The 19,368-nt window shown below is 45.1% G+C and overlaps 3 protein-coding genes across 8 annotated transcripts in view; 2 read left to right on the forward strand and 1 right to left on the reverse strand.

Moving 5' to 3' along the window:
- Nucleotides 1-11,470, reverse strand: part of LOC106808880 (ADP-ribosylation factor GTPase-activating protein 1-like) — a 53,598-nt gene extending 42,128 nt beyond the window's left edge. The window contains exons 1-7 of one of the 4 annotated variants that reach the window (XM_014811785.1): nucleotides 11,417-11,469; nucleotides 10,931-11,102; nucleotides 9,728-9,837; nucleotides 8,920-9,091; nucleotides 7,941-8,113; nucleotides 7,517-7,585; nucleotides 6,769-6,886 (exon numbers count right to left, since the gene is read on the reverse strand). In XM_014811785.1, coding sequence (XP_014667271.1) covers nucleotides 6,769-6,886; nucleotides 7,517-7,585; nucleotides 7,941-8,113; nucleotides 8,920-9,091; nucleotides 9,728-9,837; nucleotides 10,931-10,990 — 702 coding nt within the window. In that variant the 5' untranslated portion in view covers nucleotides 10,991-11,102; nucleotides 11,417-11,469. Of the gene's footprint in view, nucleotides 1-6,768; nucleotides 6,887-7,516; nucleotides 7,586-7,940; nucleotides 8,114-8,919; nucleotides 9,092-9,727; nucleotides 9,838-10,930 lie in introns of all 4 variants that reach the window. The other 3 variants (XM_014811784.1, XM_014811786.1, XM_014811787.1) reach the window with 3 other exon arrangements.
- A 3,747-nt stretch (nucleotides 11,471-15,217) lies between these two features.
- LOC106808860 lies at nucleotides 15,218-17,619 on the forward strand. The gene is made up of 3 exons (XM_014811750.1): nucleotides 15,218-15,233; nucleotides 15,908-16,591; nucleotides 16,771-17,619. The coding sequence occupies exons 1-3, from the start codon at nucleotides 15,218-15,220 to the stop codon at nucleotides 17,256-17,258; spliced, it is 1,188 nt and encodes a 395-aa protein (XP_014667236.1). The 3' UTR covers nucleotides 17,259-17,619.
- Nucleotides 17,620-18,287: 668 nt separating this feature from the next.
- LOC106808877 (glycine-rich cell wall structural protein 1-like) overlaps nucleotides 18,288-19,368 on the forward strand; it is a 10,955-nt gene continuing 9,874 nt past the window's right edge. For 2 of the 3 annotated variants that reach the window (XM_014811772.1, XM_014811773.1), the window contains exons 1-2: nucleotides 18,288-18,362; nucleotides 18,758-19,107. In XM_014811772.1, coding sequence (XP_014667258.1) covers nucleotides 18,759-19,107 — 349 coding nt within the window. In that variant the 5' untranslated portion in view covers nucleotides 18,288-18,362; nucleotide 18,758. Of the gene's footprint in view, nucleotides 18,363-18,757; nucleotides 19,108-19,179; nucleotides 19,357-19,368 lie in introns of all 3 variants that reach the window. The other variant, XM_014811775.1, reaches the window with a different exon arrangement.

Below are 19,368 nucleotides of genomic sequence, written 5' to 3' on the forward strand. Positions count from 1 at the left end.
TACATAACATACATACATTTACTACTAGCATATACATACATACATACATACATACGTCATACATACTACATACATTCACGTACATACATACGATACATACATACTACCATACATCACCGGTCGTACGTGACATACATCATACATACATACATTACATTACATACAATCACCGGTACGTACATACATACATACAGTACATACATCACGTACGTACATACATACATACATACATTTACATAACATAGCGATACGATACATACATACATACATACATACATACATACATACATACATACATACATACATACATACATACATACATACATCAGCGTTGTACATGCATACATACATACATACATACATCAGCGTTGTACATGCATACATACATACATACATAGCGGATTACATTGACATACATAGGCATACCATACATACATACATGCAGCGGTTGTACATGACATACATGACATACATACAACATCATACATACGCGATCATCAACATCATACCCATAGCATACATACATCAGGTTGGTACATGCACGACATAATACAACATCAGTCAGCGTCGATGTACATGCATACATACATACATACATACATCAGCCGTTTGATACATGCGATACATACATAACATTACATACATCACGTAACGTACATCACATCAAGATATGGTGTATGCATACATACATACATACATCACGTTACGTACATACGCATCAATATTGTACATACATACATAAATACATTTCAGTAGCGTAAATACACTCCAAATAGTTGTACCATACACACATACATACAGGACATCACGTTACCGTTACTTATCACCATATGTGTACATACATACATACATACATCACGTACGTACATACATCAATATTGTACATACATACATACATACATCACGTACGTACATACATCAATATTGTACATACACACATACATACATCCGTTACGTTACATATACATCAATACCTGTGTAACTACACACATACATACCTACATCAGCTAACGTACATACACCGAATAATTGCTAATGAAAACAATGTGGAAGGCCGCAGGTCGGTTTCATGGTCGTAAACCACACAAGGCAAAAATAAATCATGGAAACAGCGAAAGTAGCCATTAGTAACGATACACATTTCTCGCAGACTCTTCAAAGCTTTACAGTGCACATCAATAAGCACTGATGGCTGCTACAAAGAGTGTGCATTGTACCCTAACAGATTGAATCATGATTAATAAAAAACACGTTTCCGATTACGATGCATCATGGCGACGCTCGTATAAAAATCGCAACGTGAATTCTTGCCTATTCATTCACCTGCAATTTACAGCACGCAGCAGTGGTGCAATTCACAGCACGCGCGGGCCAGTGGTGCAATTCACAGCACGCAGCAGTGGTGCAATTCACAGCACGCAGCAGTGGTGCAATTAACAGCACGCAGCAGTGTGCAATTTACAGCACGCAGCAGTGGTGCAATTAACACGGCGCGCAGAGTGTGCGCAATTAACAGGGCACGCGAGCAGTAGTGCCAATTCACAGTCAGCTCAGTCTCCGCTCGGGCACTGTCCCAAGCAGTAGTGCAGATTTCACAGCACGCGAGCTTAGTGGTGCAATAACAGTACGCAGAAGTGCTGCAATTTACAGCACGCAGCAGTGGTGCAATTTACAGCACGTGTTCGGCAGGATCGCCAATTGCAGTTCGAAAACCAAACGAGTATAAAGATACAAGTAACAAATAGCTTCAACTAATGTGCGTTTCTTACTACTTTCAGGTTTTTGCCGTTCATGCTGAGCGCAGCATGATTTGAGCAAACGAAAATGCAGCATTACGGCTCTTTACTTGTCACCAGTATCCTCGCCGTAATTACTCACGGAGAGAGAGCGAGAGCGAGAGATTGAGAAGAGAGAGAGGGCAAGAGAGAGAGACGAGATGAGAGAGAGAGAGAGGGCGAGAAAGAGCTGAGAAGCGAGAGAGCGAGAAGAGAGAGAGAGAGAGCGAGAGAGCGAGAGAGAGAGAGAAAGAGAGAGAGCGAGAGAGAAAGCGCGCGAGAGAGCGAGAATATCGAATTCTCAGAAATATCGAAACGTTGAGAGACGAAATTGCCTCATCCCGTATTCATCTCCTACCGAACAGCCAAATGTTATATGTCATTTTCTCTCGCGTCTCTCTCTCTCTCTCTCTCTTCTCTCTCTTCTCTTCTCTCTCTCTCTCTCCTCTCTCTCGCTCTCTGCCTTCTCTCTCTCTCTCTCTCTCTCTCTCTCCCTTTCTCTCTCCGTTTCTCTCTCTTTCTCTCTCCTTCTCTCTCTCTTCCCTTCTCTCTCTCTCTCTCTCTCTCTCTCTCTAAGAGTGTTTCTCGGCTTTCCTATTTGTCTCAGAACAGAATCACTACCTTCTACCGTCATCTGTGACGTCATTAGAAGCATACGACACTACCGGCGTCCCCATAACGCGTGTGCATTCACATCCCCTTCACTACGAACAGAGAAGAAGAGGACATTGCACAGTACGGACAGAGAAAGGCCACGTTTCTCATCCACGTCCACGAGAAATTTCCATTCATCTATCTGCGAGGAAATTTCACGAACGGTGGCTGTAACGCTTAGCGAATTCGTGCAGAATAAAAGAGAAGAATAGAACAGAAGGCAATTTATCGGTGAGAAGGTTCCCGGGAGGTCTTTGAGTGGTGAGTACGATTACCATCACCATAGCAGCTTCCTGTTAATTCAGCACGATATTTCATCAGCTCCTCACTGCTAACTGAGTCACCTTCTATACAGGTTTATACAATTCTTAAATTGACTACGTCACAAATTTCCTATGGTAATATTTGTAAAAAAAATTGTTGCCATTTTTTTACATTAAAAGTAAGTACTAATGGGACTAAACGTATCGTCAAATTGTTACCCGATAAGATTGTTTCTCAACTAGTTAAACCCCAAAAAACCTGGACGATTTCATAATTAATTGCTTGCTATGGGCTATGTATAGCTGGGCTATGGGCTAGTATGAGTGACGAGCGTATGTTTACATTAAACAATATAGTAAAATAGAAAGTATAGTGCAGCAATTTAACCATAAAAAGTTAACAGAATTACTTACATTTTGTGAAAAACTGGAAATATTTTCTTTACTTTTACTATTTACGGTGACGTAATTACTTTAAACGCGTTACCACCTCATAAAAGCTATAAGTAACAATTTTCCTCCATCTTCATCTTCTAACTTTCCATCAGATGACGTTTAGACTCGCTCTCTTATCTCTTTCTTTTTCTCTTATCTCTTTCTTTTTCTTCCCTTTTCCCCTTCCATTCACACATAACGTAACACATGACTTCCACAAAATCTTCGAAAAATAATCTTCGAATTAAAATTACGTTTTTGAAAAAAAAAAAAAAAACTCGGTTCGACGCTATAATTACGTGTAACACACAGACACGCGCGCAGACTCACCCTGCCACCGCATCTGTGCTTCACTCTCAGAGACTACTGTCCGGTAATCCGTCTCGCTGCGGGCATGCCGCAGGTGTGCACTCACGGTCACCGCACACACGCGCGGCAGCTGCAGCAGTACGAGCCAGTGCTGTCACCGACCGACACAATCACGCGACTTCTCCTGTTGCGACAGCACGGTCTACTGCTGTTGCAGCTGCTGCTGCTGCTATTACAGCTGATGATGATGCTGCTGTTACAGCTGCTGCTGCTGCTGCTGCTGCTGCTGCTGCTGCTACTACTGCTGTTACAGCTGATGATGACGATGATGATGCTTTTGTGACCGTCACTGTTATTGTTGTTGCTGCTGCTGCTGCTGCTGCTACTGTTACAGCTTTTGCTACTGTCACTGCTGATATTGTCGTTGCTGCTGCTGCTGCTGTTGCTACTGCTACTGCTGCTGCTGCTGCTGCTGCTGCTGCTGATGATGATGATGATGATGATGCTTCTGCTGCTACTGTGGCTACTATTTCTGCTGCTGCTGCTTCACCACCGACCGTAAGCAGCCAAATCACGGATGCCACTGCCGCCGCCGCCGACGGAGAGAGAGAGGGAGCCGTTCACTAACACGGCAAGGAATGACGCTTCCTTTCGCCCGCTCCCAGCTTCACGAATCCCGATCAATAACCCGCGCGGCATCAGAGCATCGGAAACCCCGGTTTAGGCTGGGATGCGGGGATGCTGGGATGCGGGAAGGCTGGGATGTGGGGAGGCTGGGATGCTGGGAGGCTGGGATGCTGGGAGGCTGGGAGGCTGGGATGAGGGGAGGCTGGGATGCGGAGATGCTGGGATGCGGGGAGGCTGGGATGTGGGAATGCTGGGATGTGGAGATGCGGGGATGCTGGGAGGCTGGGATGTGGGGATGCTGGGATGCTGGGATGCTGGGGAGGCTGGGATGCTGGGATGCTGGGATGCTGGGATGCTGGGATGCGGGGGAGGCTGGGATGCTGGGATGCTGGGATGCTGGGATGCGGGGATGCTGGGATGCTGGGATGCTGGGATGCGGGGAGGCTGGGATGCTGGGATGCGGGGGAGGCTGGGATGCTGGGATGCTGGGATGCTGGGATGCGGGGAGGCTGGGATGCTGGGAAGCTGGGATGCGGGAAGGCTGGGATGCTGGGATGCGGGGGAGGCTGGGATGCTGGGAATGCTGGGATGCAGGGAGGCTGGGATGCGATGCTGCGATCGTGCGGTGACGACCAATTAAAGGCAGACGCACCGAGAGATACTGGAACGGTCGACACATGACAAGGGATCATTAGATGCTTCGCACGTTCCCCGCTCCCCCCACACTACTCGTTTCACCCGCACTAGACCGTCATTACGCACTGATTAATGGAATGGATAGAGCCGGAGAGGAGAGGTGACACGCAGGTACAATCAGGCACGGCATGTACCGCACGCGATACAGACACGACCTGGCAATGAACCAAATGCTTCAGAGGCATAACTAGTAATTAATTTCGCACAGTAGTCATTATATCAGGAGTAAGATAATATAGGAGTAAGATCCTATATTATCTTACTCCTGATTATATCACTACAATAATTGCCTAGTCTTGTTACTCGCCTTGCCCAATCATGGGTCACAATCCTAAGTGGCCCGCGGGCCCGATGTCCGTATTTTAAGGCTCGGGCCTGACACTTCTAATACTAGCAAGCCCGACGGGCCTGTAGAAAATCCACCCCAGCATGCAAAACCGTCCCCGGCCTGTAAAATGTGCCTGGTGGGCCTGTAAAATCCCTTACCTACAGGCCTGGCTGGCCTGTAAATTTTCAAACAAATTTCTACTTCTGCCCTATTCTTCACCCCGGCATGGCTTTTTTCTCGGTTACCAAACTTATTGGATCAGTAACGTGACTCTGTGGACTATGGAGACTGACTTTAATTGTAACACGATCACGACCAAATTGCCATTTCTAATCAATAAAAATATTTTGCGACAACACGCCGAGAACATGCCACTGGCGATTTCCATCACCCCACGCATAACAATGGCGTCTACATCACAATCAATCTTCACGTAGAATTACACACAAAAAGATTAAATATTATTCTTCTCTATTCGACCCACACATACGTCAGCGACAATTCGGGTCAGGTCATCACTACAACCTGTACAGACGCCACTACTTGCCTTCACACAAACTTAATTACAATAGTTTTCTTTTATTCTAGTCCAATAAAGGTTCTCGCAAGCAAAATAACTTCGTAACCTCGTAAATATTAGTGTGCAAAGTCAAACGGACTATATATCGAAGACAGAAAGAGAAAAGGTTTATCAAATCGACAGATCAATACTGCGGATTGCAGTAGAAAATGTCTCAGGTTGCAACTAACTAAAGAGGAAGGGGGAAATAGGAAGCAAAATAGTATATACGATCTAAAAATGGCGAATTCCTAGGAGCGATTAGTTTTACAGCACCTCCTCCACGAGATGAAATTGCGTGATGTATTAGGCGACCAATTCACAACGAGTTAATTTCCATAAAAATTACACCTGTCACTACGGTATATATTTTTGCTACATCAGACACTTTCTCCATTTTTCCTTTCACGCACATTAATGAAGAACGATAACGAGTTTTTGAAGGTATATTTATAGCACTTTTGTCGAGGAAATGTCACCTTAATAAACTTTTATGATTCTAGAAATCTAGAGCTAGGCTACTAAAAGGATTGCAGAGCAGGGGAGCTGTGCAGAATTCAAGGAAGGTTACTGCATCACCGAAAAAGGAAAGTATTCACAGAGTTCCCAACGAGAGGTAATATGCAATCAAACATTACAGAAAAGTATATTAATATTAGTTAATCATAATTACTTAATTTTGTTATAAGTGTTCAGTGACTTAGGCTCTGAATTCACGCGAACACTCAGAACTCTCGGAACAGCAGCATCGACTGTAACGAGATCGTTACCGAACAACGGGAGCGACGAAAGAAAATTCACAAAAGCCGGGAAACTCTAAAGCTAAGAAAAATTTCGGTCGTAATTTGGGACGAATACACTGTGTGGAACAGGTGAGTACAGGTGATGACTGTCATGCAACTATGGCTAGAAGGTGAAACAAGCAAGCCTAGGTGCATGACATCCAACTTGGTGACAAGCCAACCAGCCTAGACTAGCAAGAAGGAGTTGCTCGTTATTCCTTATTTTATTAACAAGTTATTCCTGCTGTAGAAACCAAGCAACGAGAGATGCTATCCGGTAGCGCTGAGAATGGGCTTCAGAGTGGCAGATTCTTACACACGATCCTGTTTATTTACTCACGGTGTTCAAAGATGACATAGCGCTGTTCAGGTATTCACTGGTTGTATCCTGCTCCACAGGCGGGGTGTAGCTGTTCCCAAACCCAGCGTACCTACCACCCTGACTGGGATGAAGATTACTGGAATAAAACATAATATATAAAGATCCAACCTTGCAACAATACATCTTCATGTAGTGATGATACTCATAGAAGTAATTGTTATTAGGGAGTAGTTCATCTAATTATTCTTTGATATTCAAAATCACTGTGTCCATCGTGCAATTTTAATGCTAGTATGTGTTTTGTGAAATTACTACTAACATTTACCCTCATAATATACTAGCATAGAGAAAATAATAACTTCTAACTACACTTACTTAAATTATTATAAAATAGCAAAAAATATTATTATAAAATTACTATATTTCGGCTGATTCACGTAGTATATTGCATGCCCCATTGACGCACAGATATATACTCTGAGAACTCAAGTCACTCGGTGCCACTGTGTCAATACTACTCTGCACAAAAACATTGGATGCTTTTACTGATGTAAAGATCAAGGTTTGAACAAGGAAGCTTTTCTGTTTAGTTTAATGAATTAAAATATTTGTATGCACAAAAAGGTTGCATAGAACACTACTTTGATAGGATACATGATAGATTTCAAGTGAAAGTCATTCTCTCTCTAATTCCTCTAGTACTTGATTTTTAGATACAATCAATGCAGTGCCACCTACAGCATAATAAACCTATATTTTTACTTACTCTGGTTTCATTGCATTTTCATTCAATTTTTGGGTGAAAAAGTCATCCTTGTGAGTGTTTACCTGGTCCCTAGATAAAATAACAATGGAAGAAATACACATAAATTTTAGAATTAGACAGTAATATAAAAGGATGCAGTGTCAAACTACTAGAGATAGGCAATGCCACAATAATGTAAAATCCATTACATTTCAAAGGAAAAACATGTGAACATCACATTCAGAATTGAGCAGCAAACAATTTCAACAAACTATGTCCAATAAGCATGCATGCATATTAATATGATAAAATTCATCCAGTTCCACTCAATGCTCCAATCTTCAGCAAAACTTAAATAGTAATGCGAGGTTCGATGTTTAGCTTTCACTAACTCAATGATCAATCAACTTTGACTAAACTCAATAATCAATCATCGATCACTTACATCGACATCCCGAATGCCTCCTCCATGGAGTTACGGTGTCCACTGTACGTGCTAGATGTGTGGATAGAGCTAGGGTTACTACTGACGCTGGCAGACGACGACAGGCTGGACACATAATTCCTAGCAGACGATGTTTCAATAGACCACGTCCTTCCTTCGGCGAGAGTGGAAACCTACAACAACGACAGCAGTCACAGGTCAGCAACGCTGCGCTATTCTTCCGGCAGAATAAACGCGAGGAATTCGTATGCGTCAGCTTCAGTCGAACTACGACAGCTTTGACAACAATACTGAAACTTCACAAAAGAAACATTAACAAGAGCCTGTGCGCTGATTCACACATGTCGTATTTTTGCCTCAGCACTGAACATCCACTAATCATGAAACACACCTGATAGACTTAACATCTTCAACATATACTACAGATGGTAAAAGACTGAAACACTCCATTATACAATAATCTACTAACAGATGGTGACCATAGCCACAACATTCACATACTATATTAACAATGATCCACCGAGAGCTGCTGCACGCACACACACACACACGCGCATGCTCGCACGCACTCATGCACCCACACACACACACGCATGCATGCTCGTACACACTCACGCACCCACGCACGCGCACGCATGCTCGCACGCGCTCATGCACCCACACCCACACACACGCATGCATGCTCGCACGCACACACACACACCCACACCCACGCATGCATGCTCGCACTCACTCACGCAACCACACATACATAGCATACAGGTATGCTACAGTGAAAAAAATACACGGGGGCTCGGGGCGATTCAGCCCCCCGAAATGCCAATAAGAGCCCCGGAAATGGCAAAACGAGCCCCCGTAAATTTGCATAGAGTTCAATGCAAACCAAATTTTAGAGTGCTATTTTCATGCGCGCGAGCTTGAAAAGTAGCCCCCGAATTTTTTTTTTACATTTTTTCCCTGGTATGCTAGTGTGACTTGCCTTATCTCTACACAGAGCTGCTGCTCTGCTGTTGTACTTGTGATATATACTCATGCCCTTTTTGATATCTGGCTGATCGGCGAAAAACTCCCTTGTGCGTCGATTTCCTCCAACCTTCATCTTTTCAAGTTCCGTGTCTTTCCACTTATCCATCGATATCGACCTTACAAAACTGTAACATGTAAACAACAATAAAGATATGAGACGAGCTTCCAATCTAAGCACCTAACAGACATGACTTTATAACCAATGCTTTAGTAGACTCTAAATACAACGTACATTTATACGGAAACTATTTCAACAGAAATTAGGCATTATTGCTAATACTAGGTATATTACTTACTCCATGAACGCACTCATGTACTTGTATTTACACATATTAATTTATTCTAAATGCTACACTATTCTAGTTAAGTGAACCCATCTTTTCATCTCACAAAATTGTCAAACCTACACTCATACGATGACACTCTAAGAACAGTCTTACCTAATATACTATAACCAGGTTTTTTAAAGTCAGGACACCCAGAACCTTTTTATTCACCTATTTTAACTACACTTTTCGCTAGACTACGAATAAAAAAATCGATTACACCTCAATTCTATGGCCTCCCCCAACATTTTTAGCTGCTGTTATCCGACACATTCCTACTATTTTTTTTAACTAACACCCCAATATTGGCAATGACAGCAAGTTGAGTTTCCTGCACATTTTTTCAGACAGGAACTTATACAGTTTGCTATGAACTCGGGTTTGAAGTTGCCGAAATACATGACTAGACAACCATCAGTTGTGTTTTCAATTTACCTGAGATGGACTCCAAGACCACGATGCTTGCCTGAGCATTCTAAGCAGATCCAGATTCCGTACGTGACGCTGGCCCATTGTGGGTTGAAGGCCTGACACTCAAAACATTTCTACGACGGAGAAATAATCGACGGAATTAGAATAAAGTAACAAGAATGAGATTGAACTTGTAAGATAATACGTCAAGTACGTAGCACAAGTCCGCACATTTCTTTCATACCAAAAACACGAGCTTCACTGTATAGCTTTATTTTAAGTTCCAATGAAAACTAATCAACCGACTTATGACTATTTCATTCTGACAAATCGAAGAAAATGCACTAATATGGTACACAGGTATAATCTTTTTAATTAACCATTACAAATTACAAATTACAAATTAGCTTATAGCTACAACATCAGCACTATACCAATGGCACCAACAGGGTTGGAGCTTATTATAAAAGCAACCATAGTTATGTAGCCTACATTACTGCTGTCAAAGGTGCAGCAACTGACAGTGGGAGAAGTTAGACGTACGTGGTTATTAATATTATGATGATGGGAATCTGTATATCATTTTCTTATTAATGTCCCACATTTATTAGCCTGAGACTGTCGTGTTCATGGTCAGTGCATCCTGCACCAGGGTCAAGTTGTTGTTCACCAGAATTCTCTTTTATGAATAGAGGAACAGCAACAAGTAATTTGTTACAGAATGCTGCTTAGAACGTGGCTATCTTTATCATATGTTGCGTAACGCAACTTTACTTCCGTACGTGAGAATAAGGTAGGCTAATAGTAATAACATGTTATTTGCTGCACCTATGACTTAGGCCCATGATGTGTCTGTCAATCTACATAGAGGGTTTGAAATTAGGAGCAGCAAGCAGCAGTTTTTCTGCCTACAGGGGTTCGTTTGCTGTCTGCTCTGGCAGTAGCTCTAGTACTATAGCCCGCGTACAGTTGCCGCAAAGCTATAGAACATGTTATGCCAGGTTTCGTAACTGCACCTGTCCCCCAATGCTTCCACGAAAAATGGCTCACAAAACCAAAGATTCTACATGGGTGGGTAAATATGCTGCCTGCTGTTTTCTTTGTATGCGATAACTATGACATACAACAAGTATGTAAAGTTACATGTATGCACAAGTGATCGACCAATTTTGAATTACTATACTTCTACTAGTACTAGTCATATTAAATACATCTTAGAATGCTTACATCATTTTCGTATTTTGATTTCAGTTCCTTGAGCACTCGGCGCGTGCGTGGACTAGCCATGATAATATATAATACAACTTGCTGATATAATGTTCAACTTAGCACCAAGTGCAGTGATTGTTGTTCACGCGTTCCCCACGGCTTATGTAAAAGTTGTACTTGTAGAATCTTACTGCGAATTGACGAGTGAGTCAGCAAGAAATTGGAACAATATACCTATTGCGTCGAACCTTACTAAGATCGTACTCGTAGTAAGAGCAAGACTAATACTAGTAAGAGTTAAACTTAGTTGCTTCACTGTTGCTACGTATAAATATGTACCACCTACTACGTCCGACTACGTGACCACCTAAATACCGACACGTAACACTATCGTCCACGAACTCTAGCTTTATAAACTTCTATTTCAGTAACGATTTAATGTCTACACTCTTTGTAATCGTTAACGGTGGACAGATTGAAATCTTCATTACTCGACTGACTGACTAGAAATATTAGAACTTGTCGTGTTGTCACAACGCCATTGCACAACTTCATTCACTCGGAAATCGCAATGTATGACGGGACTCGCCAGGAGCCGCTAGTGTCGACTCCCGTAAGGTCACTTCCGGTATAAGCTGTAAGTGTTTTCAGTTGTTTTCCAACAGTAGAGGGCGTCCATAGGCAGCATCTATGGGCAGCACCAGAGGCAGCACACAGAAATTAATTAAAAATACTTAAACAGTTACTATCAACGCACAACATGCATTTTATTCATGCAAAATCACTGCACATTAACCGTACAATCTTCACTCGAAACTTTTGCCCGCTTTATGATGCGAAATTCCACCATGTTTGTCGGGTACAGGTCTGAACCGTCTGTGCCTCAACCCTCAAACGCGGTTGTCCGGTCACCATGGCTACGGCACCTCACGGATTTGCGTAATTTTCCCACAAAACCGATTGAAATTTCAATGCTTTCCAGACGTCTATCAGGCATCAATCTCGCGTATGGAATAAACATTTCTGCACTCTAATGACGAAATTTGCCAGAGAAAAAAAGCGAGAAAACGGCTCGTTTGCACACGAGAAATAGTGCGGAGTAAACGGTGAACAATTTGCGGAGGGTTGCTGTTGCATGCCTCCTGTTACCTGTAGCACATTGTACCAGATATACCAGCTACTTTGATTGTACACTAACTACATATGCGTATGAAATTCATGCAATATATATATATATATAATATAGTATATATATATATATATATTAGACGTCAATGGGTAATGCACGCGAGGAATGTGCCTATAAAATGTATGGATTCAATTTAGAGAGAACGCGCGGGTGTATCGGCAGGCTATGGCGGTAGGCCTATATTGGTATATGATATATGGTTGCAGAGGTGGAAGCAGCTCCGCTTTTCTAATAATAGAAATTATTGTTGTTGTCCCATGGGACACACACGCTTCAAGCGGCGCTAAATCGTTCGGCAGATATGATAAGCGCGATGTTAGATAGTACAGCAGCAGCATAATTAAATCACAAGTTTGTATTTATATACTCTGGTACTAGGGTACGGCTCCGGTACCAAGAGTACGTTCCGGCAGTACCCTTGCGGGGGACATAAGACCCTCTCAGCCAACTGACGACTTTTGACGGCGACTGCATTCAATCTAGCGGCTGTCGTTACGTATTGTTTGGCGGCACAGAGATACGATACTCTCCGTACCAGGCCGTGTCTGCCCAAGCGTCCAAGTTACGATTACATCAAAAGAATATTTCATAAACCGATTTCGCCGAGTTCTACCTGGCCTTGACACATTTTGGCCTGAAACTGGTCGACCGGCGCAACCATGCCTGCACTCACATACCACACCTGCCGGGAGCTGGTTTCTCTCCCCGCAAGGTAATCCCCCGGATACCCGCGGTGATACTTTGAAGCTGATTAACGTTATTAAAATGTTACTTCCAACGAAGTTGCGTGACACACATATACGTGTTTTGCATCGCCTCTCGTCCTTACGGGACGTAAGGCATAAGTATATATATCCGTAGATGCAAGGGAGAGCCACGTGTATGTTGAGTTAACACACAAATGTTGTACACCGCCATACACAATGAAGCATAGCCGTGTGATTAATTAGCGTTATAATTTGGACGGAATGTGAAACAGCTCGAGTTGAGACAGAAGAGAGTTAGAGAGAGAGAGAGAGAGAGGAAGAGAGAGAGAGACGAGAAGACGAGAGAGAGAGAGAGAGAGAATGAGAGACGAGCGAGGGAGAGAGACGGAGCAGAGGTAACAACAGAGAGACAGAGATAAGAGAGCGAGAGAGAGAGAGAGAGAGAGAGAGAAAAAAAGAGGAGAGACAGCGAGAGAGATAGAGATAGATAGAGAGGCGCAGTTATGCAACTGCAAAGGAGTTGATTAGTGTCGGCGTATACGTCACATTATTAAAAAAATCATTTACGGTCCTTTTCAAAAAGACAATGTATACACGCCACGGAGGCAGGCATGTGCACGCATGCATTGCACACGCGCACGCACGCCGCGAACACACACACACACACACACACACACTACACACGACACACACACACACGCCACCGCACACACACACACACACACACACACACACACACACACACACACACACACACACACGCACGCGCCACGCAACGCACACATACACACAAACACAACCACACACACACACACACACACACACACACCACACACGCACGCACGCACGCACGCACACAACACACACGCTACGCAGCGCTGCGCCACACACCACGCACACACACATAAGAATGAAAATATTAACATACGCAGAAAGAAGGCACCGGGCTAGTCTATCATCAACATACCCTGGAAGCCTAATTCATGTCGATAAGATTTGTTTTACTTTTACTAAGCTCCTTCTCACGCTTTCGCTTTCTCTGTGCTCATTCTTCCTCTCCTCCCCCTCTTTCCAACCTTCTCTTCACCCATCTATCTGTCCATCTATCTATCTATCTATCTATGCTAGCTTATCTATCTAATCTTCTATCATCTATCTATCTATCTATCTATCTATCTATCTATCTATTTATCTATCTATCTATCTATCTATCGGTCTATACTTCTATTCTATCTATCTATCTATCTAATCTATCATACTCTATCTATCTATCTATCTATCGAATCTATCTATTCATCTATCTATCTATCATCTCTACCTATCTATTTATCTATCTAATCTATCTATCAATCTATCTATCTATGCTATCTATCTATCTATCTATCTTATCTATCTATCTATCTATCTAATCTATCTATCTATCTATCTAACTATCTATCTATCTAATCTATCTATCTATTTATCTATACTCACTATCTTCTACCTATTCTATCTTATCTATCTATTTATCTCATCTATCTATCTATCTATGCGATCCGAACCATCCATCCAATTCTCTCTCCACCTGAACGCGAGTACAGGTTAACTCCATCTTACTTATTAATCAACTGATACAACTTACGCGGGGGAAATATAGCCCGACGACTGCTGGCGGGTATTTATAAATAAAGCCAAATAGATGATCAGCGATATTAAATCGATGCTAATAATAAAATGAGAATAATAATAACATAATTGATGGTTAGAACTATAATAATACAAAATAAGTCGATAGAAGAATGGTTTTTTTCTTTTTTTTTTTTTGTTTTTTCGCGTCGAGTCAGTAAGAGCTGATTTACCGCTGATACAATTTGGCATGACGGCATGGCACAACCGCTGGCCCATAAGAATTATGCAGACACGTTGCTGTCTATGTATGTCTCTCTCCTCTCACTCTCTCTCCTTCCTCTCGCGTCTCGCTCTCTTCCCTCGCTCTCTCTCTCTCTTCTCTCTCTCTCTCCTCCTCGTCTCTCCTCTCTCTCTTCCTCGTCTCTACCCCCTCTGCTGTTCTCTCTGCGCCCTCCTCTCTCGGCGGTGGGGCTGCGCGTCGCTGTGTCGGTATATGTGTCTGCCTGTTGTGTCCTGTCTGTTGGCTCTCCCCGCTCGTCCATTTCGCCCGCGTTTTCTTTCGCTCTCCTGCCCTACTCTCCAATCTCTCCCGTCTCTCTTCTTCGTTATTTGCCTCGCTTTGTATTCCGCGTCGCTGCCCACGCCTATTATGCAAACGTAAGAGGATTCCCGCAGGGGTTATATAAAGTCATCTAATGCTCGTATGGGGCACCGCCCGGAAGGAACAACGCTATAACCCACAACGTTGCCATTGCTATCACGATCTGCAATCAGGCATACACGATCAAAAGATCCTTCGATATGAAAGCGCCCCGTGGTGCGCGCATTACCAGTTTAATCATGCACGTATCCTTGGCCACCTGGATAGCGATGCTGTCAGGGAATCAGGCCACTGACTCCGCGAAGTAGGATAAAAGCGAAGAGCGAGAAGCGCATTCAGTGCGCACAACTGCTCACACCGTAGTCAAAGGTTCGTCGGCCAGGAGATCTATAAATAATCAAGGGTAGACATCGTTGTCGAGTTTCTACTTCAATCGTAATACGCGGCCCAGCTATGTGCTTGCCGTATTAAGATCTAGGGAGAATTAGAAGAACAGGTTAGACACGTAACGCGAACGAGAATCACTGAGTTCCTTGACCAGAATTTTATGTTAATAGTTTGACAGATCCCGCTTAGTATCTCACGCATAATTTCGTTGTACGATAGAAGCAGAATGAAATTTGCTCAAAGGCGTTTGTAAAGCGGCTGGAAATGAATATACTTAAAAACTTACCAGGACACTACATGCCCGACTGATAATCCAGTATGTAGAGAGTTATCGTGTGAGAGGTGCCGATGCCACATCGTTGTACAGTAAGAGTAGATCTGTCGCGACGTTTTGATCTGATTACAGTGCCTGCTAACGGTACGGTCTGTCGGCGATCTTACAGGATGAAGGTGTTTTGGTAAGCACAGCAATCTGCTGCGGCTGTGTAGCCCATGGCTCTGAGCAAATGCCCTGGGAGAGGAGGCCATCAAAGGGGCTCGGCAAGCGGCGGAAAACTTGACGGAGGAGAGGCGGCAGGCGGGAGGCGGAGCGCAGGTCAGCGGTGGCTTGTCCAGCGCTACAGCTACCGGCAGCTCTGGCGAGCAGCGGCGGCAGCAGCGCGGCTGGCCGCTTGGATTGCGGCCAGCTGGTGCTTCGGTGGCGCTGCATTCGTGGCTGCTTCCCAGGCGTGGAGGGCAGAAGAAGCTCAATGCGGTCGGAGCAGGACGTCGACAGTCTGGCGGTGCTGGATGGTGCTGCTGGCTGTTGCTGCTTGTGGTGCTGGTGGCCGAGCAGCTGGTGCGGCGTGGATTTCCTGGAGCTGGTTCTCCTTGGTGCGCGCTGGAGCTCGGCGGTGGTGGAGGGCAAAGAGTCACCGTCACCAGGACGTCCGACATCTGGCGGTGGGTTTGCTGGTGGGTGCTGGTGGCTTTGTGCTGGCTGGTCCGGTGCTGGTGCGGGCTGCCAGGTAGTTTCCGTACTGCTGGTGGTGCCGGTGGTTTCCGTGCTGCTGGTGGATCCGGTGGTTTCGGACGCGGTGGCAGCAGCTTCAGCAGCGGTAGCAGCTTCCGTAGCGGCGGCGGCGCTGGCAGCGGTGGCTTCAGGTCTTCCGGTATCAAGAGTGGTGGATCATTTGTCAGCCTGCCAAGTAAGTAATTCGTTAGCGAATGTGTTTCTTAGCGAGTCTTTCCTTAATTGATTTAACCGACCTCACAGTACGAGATCATTAAAGTTATTGAGACGGTATGTAAAGCAGTCTGGAATATATATTCATGTATATATGCATTTACCTGAAATAAATCTGTTTCTGTTATCCTCTTTCTTCAGCTTTTGGTGGCGACAACACCGTCGACATCAACAACTTCGCCAACATCGATGCCAGCGCCTTCGGTTTCGACAACTTCGGCAACCTCTACATCAACGTCGAGGCTTTTGACTTCAACGGATGGAGGAACACCGCGCACTCCGCCGCTCCCCGTGAGGCCCTGAACGCCGCCCAGACCGAGCAGATCGTCATCGGACGTAGATTCCGTAACGGCTACGCCCGTCAGACGGAGACCAGCGGCGCCTCCAGGGAGGGAAGCGGAAGCGGAACCTCCGGCATCGAGTTGTCTGCCACCCGCACCGCCAGCCAGGACGCCACCCAGCAGTTCACGCAGACGGCTAGCGGAGACGGCAGCACCGAGCAGGGAGCCGGATACGGATTCGAGAAGAACAACAACGGAGCGATCCGCTTCGTTCCCGTCGCCGTGGATTCCCTGCCGGTCCACTCCGGACCCCGCAATCAGCTGCCAGCCAGCGCCCGCCGTGTTTAAACATGGATGCCTAAACGACACCCTCGTAGCTGATCCACGGTACTCCACAGCTCCGTGCAGCAGCTGCGGCGTGTATTTCAACGAGCAAACAGCTTAGACTGAACCGTACATAAACGAGGGCACCATATTATTTTCGGTTTAGGGCGAAGTACCTCTTTTTAGAGAAATTTAGGCTCAAAATCCCGAAATTGTTATGAGAACCTTAAAGTAAGATTTTAACCGGGCTAAGCGAACGCCCGAGTATATTACGAACAACTGACGAACTTTCAACTACTCGTGTTAAGCAATTGTGACCATGAGAGACCATCATATTGTAAATACTAACTTTTGTAGTAATAAATATTTGAAATTGCATTAAAAACATCGTTGTTTCGTATATTTGAAAAAGCATCGTGTCGGTAATATTATCTACACGAATAACGTGATCTCATCCTCTCTTTCTCCTCACCTCATCCCCCCCTCTGCCTCTATTTCCTTCTCCTTCCCCCCTATCTCTCTTTCCTTCTCCATCCCCCTATCTCTATTTCCTTTTCCCTCCCCCTCTCTCTCTCTCTCTCTCTCTCTCTCTCTACCCCTTCTCTGTTTCTCTCGCGCCCCTCTCTCTCTCTGCGTGGGCGCGCGTGTGTGTCGGTATATGTGTCTGCCTGTTTGCCTGTCTGTTGGTCTCCCCGCTCTCCATTTTGCCCGTTTTCTCGCTCTCCTGCCCTACTCTCAATCTCTCCCCTCTCTCTTTCTCGTTATTGCTCGCTTTGTATCCCCGCGTGCGCTGCCACGCTATTTGCAAACGTAAGAGATTCCGAGGGTTATATAAACACTAATGCTCGTGGGCACGCCCGAAGGAACAACGTTAACGCCCAACGTTGCATTGCTATCACGATCTGCATCAGCATACCACAAAAGATCCTCGATATGAAAGCGCGTGGGCGCGCATACCAGTTTTAATATGCACGTATCCTTGGCACCTGGATAGCGATGCTGTCAGGAATCAGGCCACTGACTCCGCGAAGTAGGATAAAAGCGAAGAGCGAGAGCCGATTCAGTGCACAACTGCTTCACACCCGTAGTCAAAGGTTCGTCGGCCAGGAGCTCTATAAAATAATCAAGGTAAGACATCGTTGTTGAGTTTCTATCAATCGTAATACGCGGCCCACTATGTGCTTGCTATTTAAGATCTAGGAGAAATTAAGAAGAACAGGTAGAACGTAACGGAACGAGAATCACTGTACTGACCAGATTTTAGTTAATAGTTTGACAGATCCCGCTCTAGTATCTCACGCATTAATGTTTCGTGTCGATAGAAGCAGATGAAATTGTTCAAAGGGTTTGTAAAGCGGCTGGAAATGATATACTAAAACTACCAGACACTAATGCCCACTATATCCAGTATGAAGAGAGTTATGTGTGAGAGGTGCCGATGCACATCGTTGTACATGTAAGAGTAGATGTCGGACGTTTTGATCTGATACAAGCTGTAACAGTACGGTCTTCCGATCTTACAGGATGAAGGTGTTGGTAGCAACAATCCTGCTGGGCTGTGTAGCCCAGGCTCTGAGCGAAGCCCGGGGAGAGGGAGGCATCCTGGGGCTCCAGGGCGGAAACTACGGAGGCGGAGGCGGAGGCGGAGGCGGTAGCGGTGGTTCCAGCTACAGCTACCGGAGCTCTGGCAGCAGCGGCGGCAGCAGCGGTGGCGCTGGATTCGGAGCTGGTCTTGGTGGCGCTGGATTCGGTGCTTCCCAGGGTGGAGGGCAAAGAGTCATCGTCAGCAGGACGTCGACATCTGGCGGTGCTGGTGGTGCTGGTGGCTTTGGTGCTGCCGGTGGCAGCAGCGGTGGCGCTGGATTCGGAGCTGGTCTTGGTGGCGCTGGACTCGGTGGTGGAAGGCAAAGAGTCACCGTCACCAGGACGTCGACATCTGGCGGTGGTGCTGGTGGTGCTGGTGGCTTTGGTGCTGCTGGTGGTGCTGGTGGTGCCGGTAGTTTCCGTACTGCTGGTGGTGCCGGTGGTTTCCGTGCTACTGGTGGATCCGGTGGTTTCCGTGCTACTGGTGGATCCGGTGGTTTCCGTGCTACTGGTGGATCCGGTGGTTTCCGTGCTACTGGTGGATCCGGTG

Source organism: Priapulus caudatus, unplaced genomic scaffold (assembly GCF_000485595.1).
Source record: "Priapulus caudatus unplaced genomic scaffold, Priapulus_caudatus-5.0.1 Scaffold310, whole genome shotgun sequence".
Lineage (NCBI taxonomy): Eukaryota > Metazoa > Priapulida > Priapulimorpha > Priapulimorphida > Priapulidae > Priapulus > Priapulus caudatus.

Coding starts and splice junctions, on each gene's coding strand:
- LOC106808860 (XM_014811750.1), top strand. Junction 16,592..16,770: donor ATCATTTGTCAGCCTGCCAA/GTAAGTAATTCG, acceptor CTCTTTCTTCAG/CTTTTGGTGGCGACAACACC.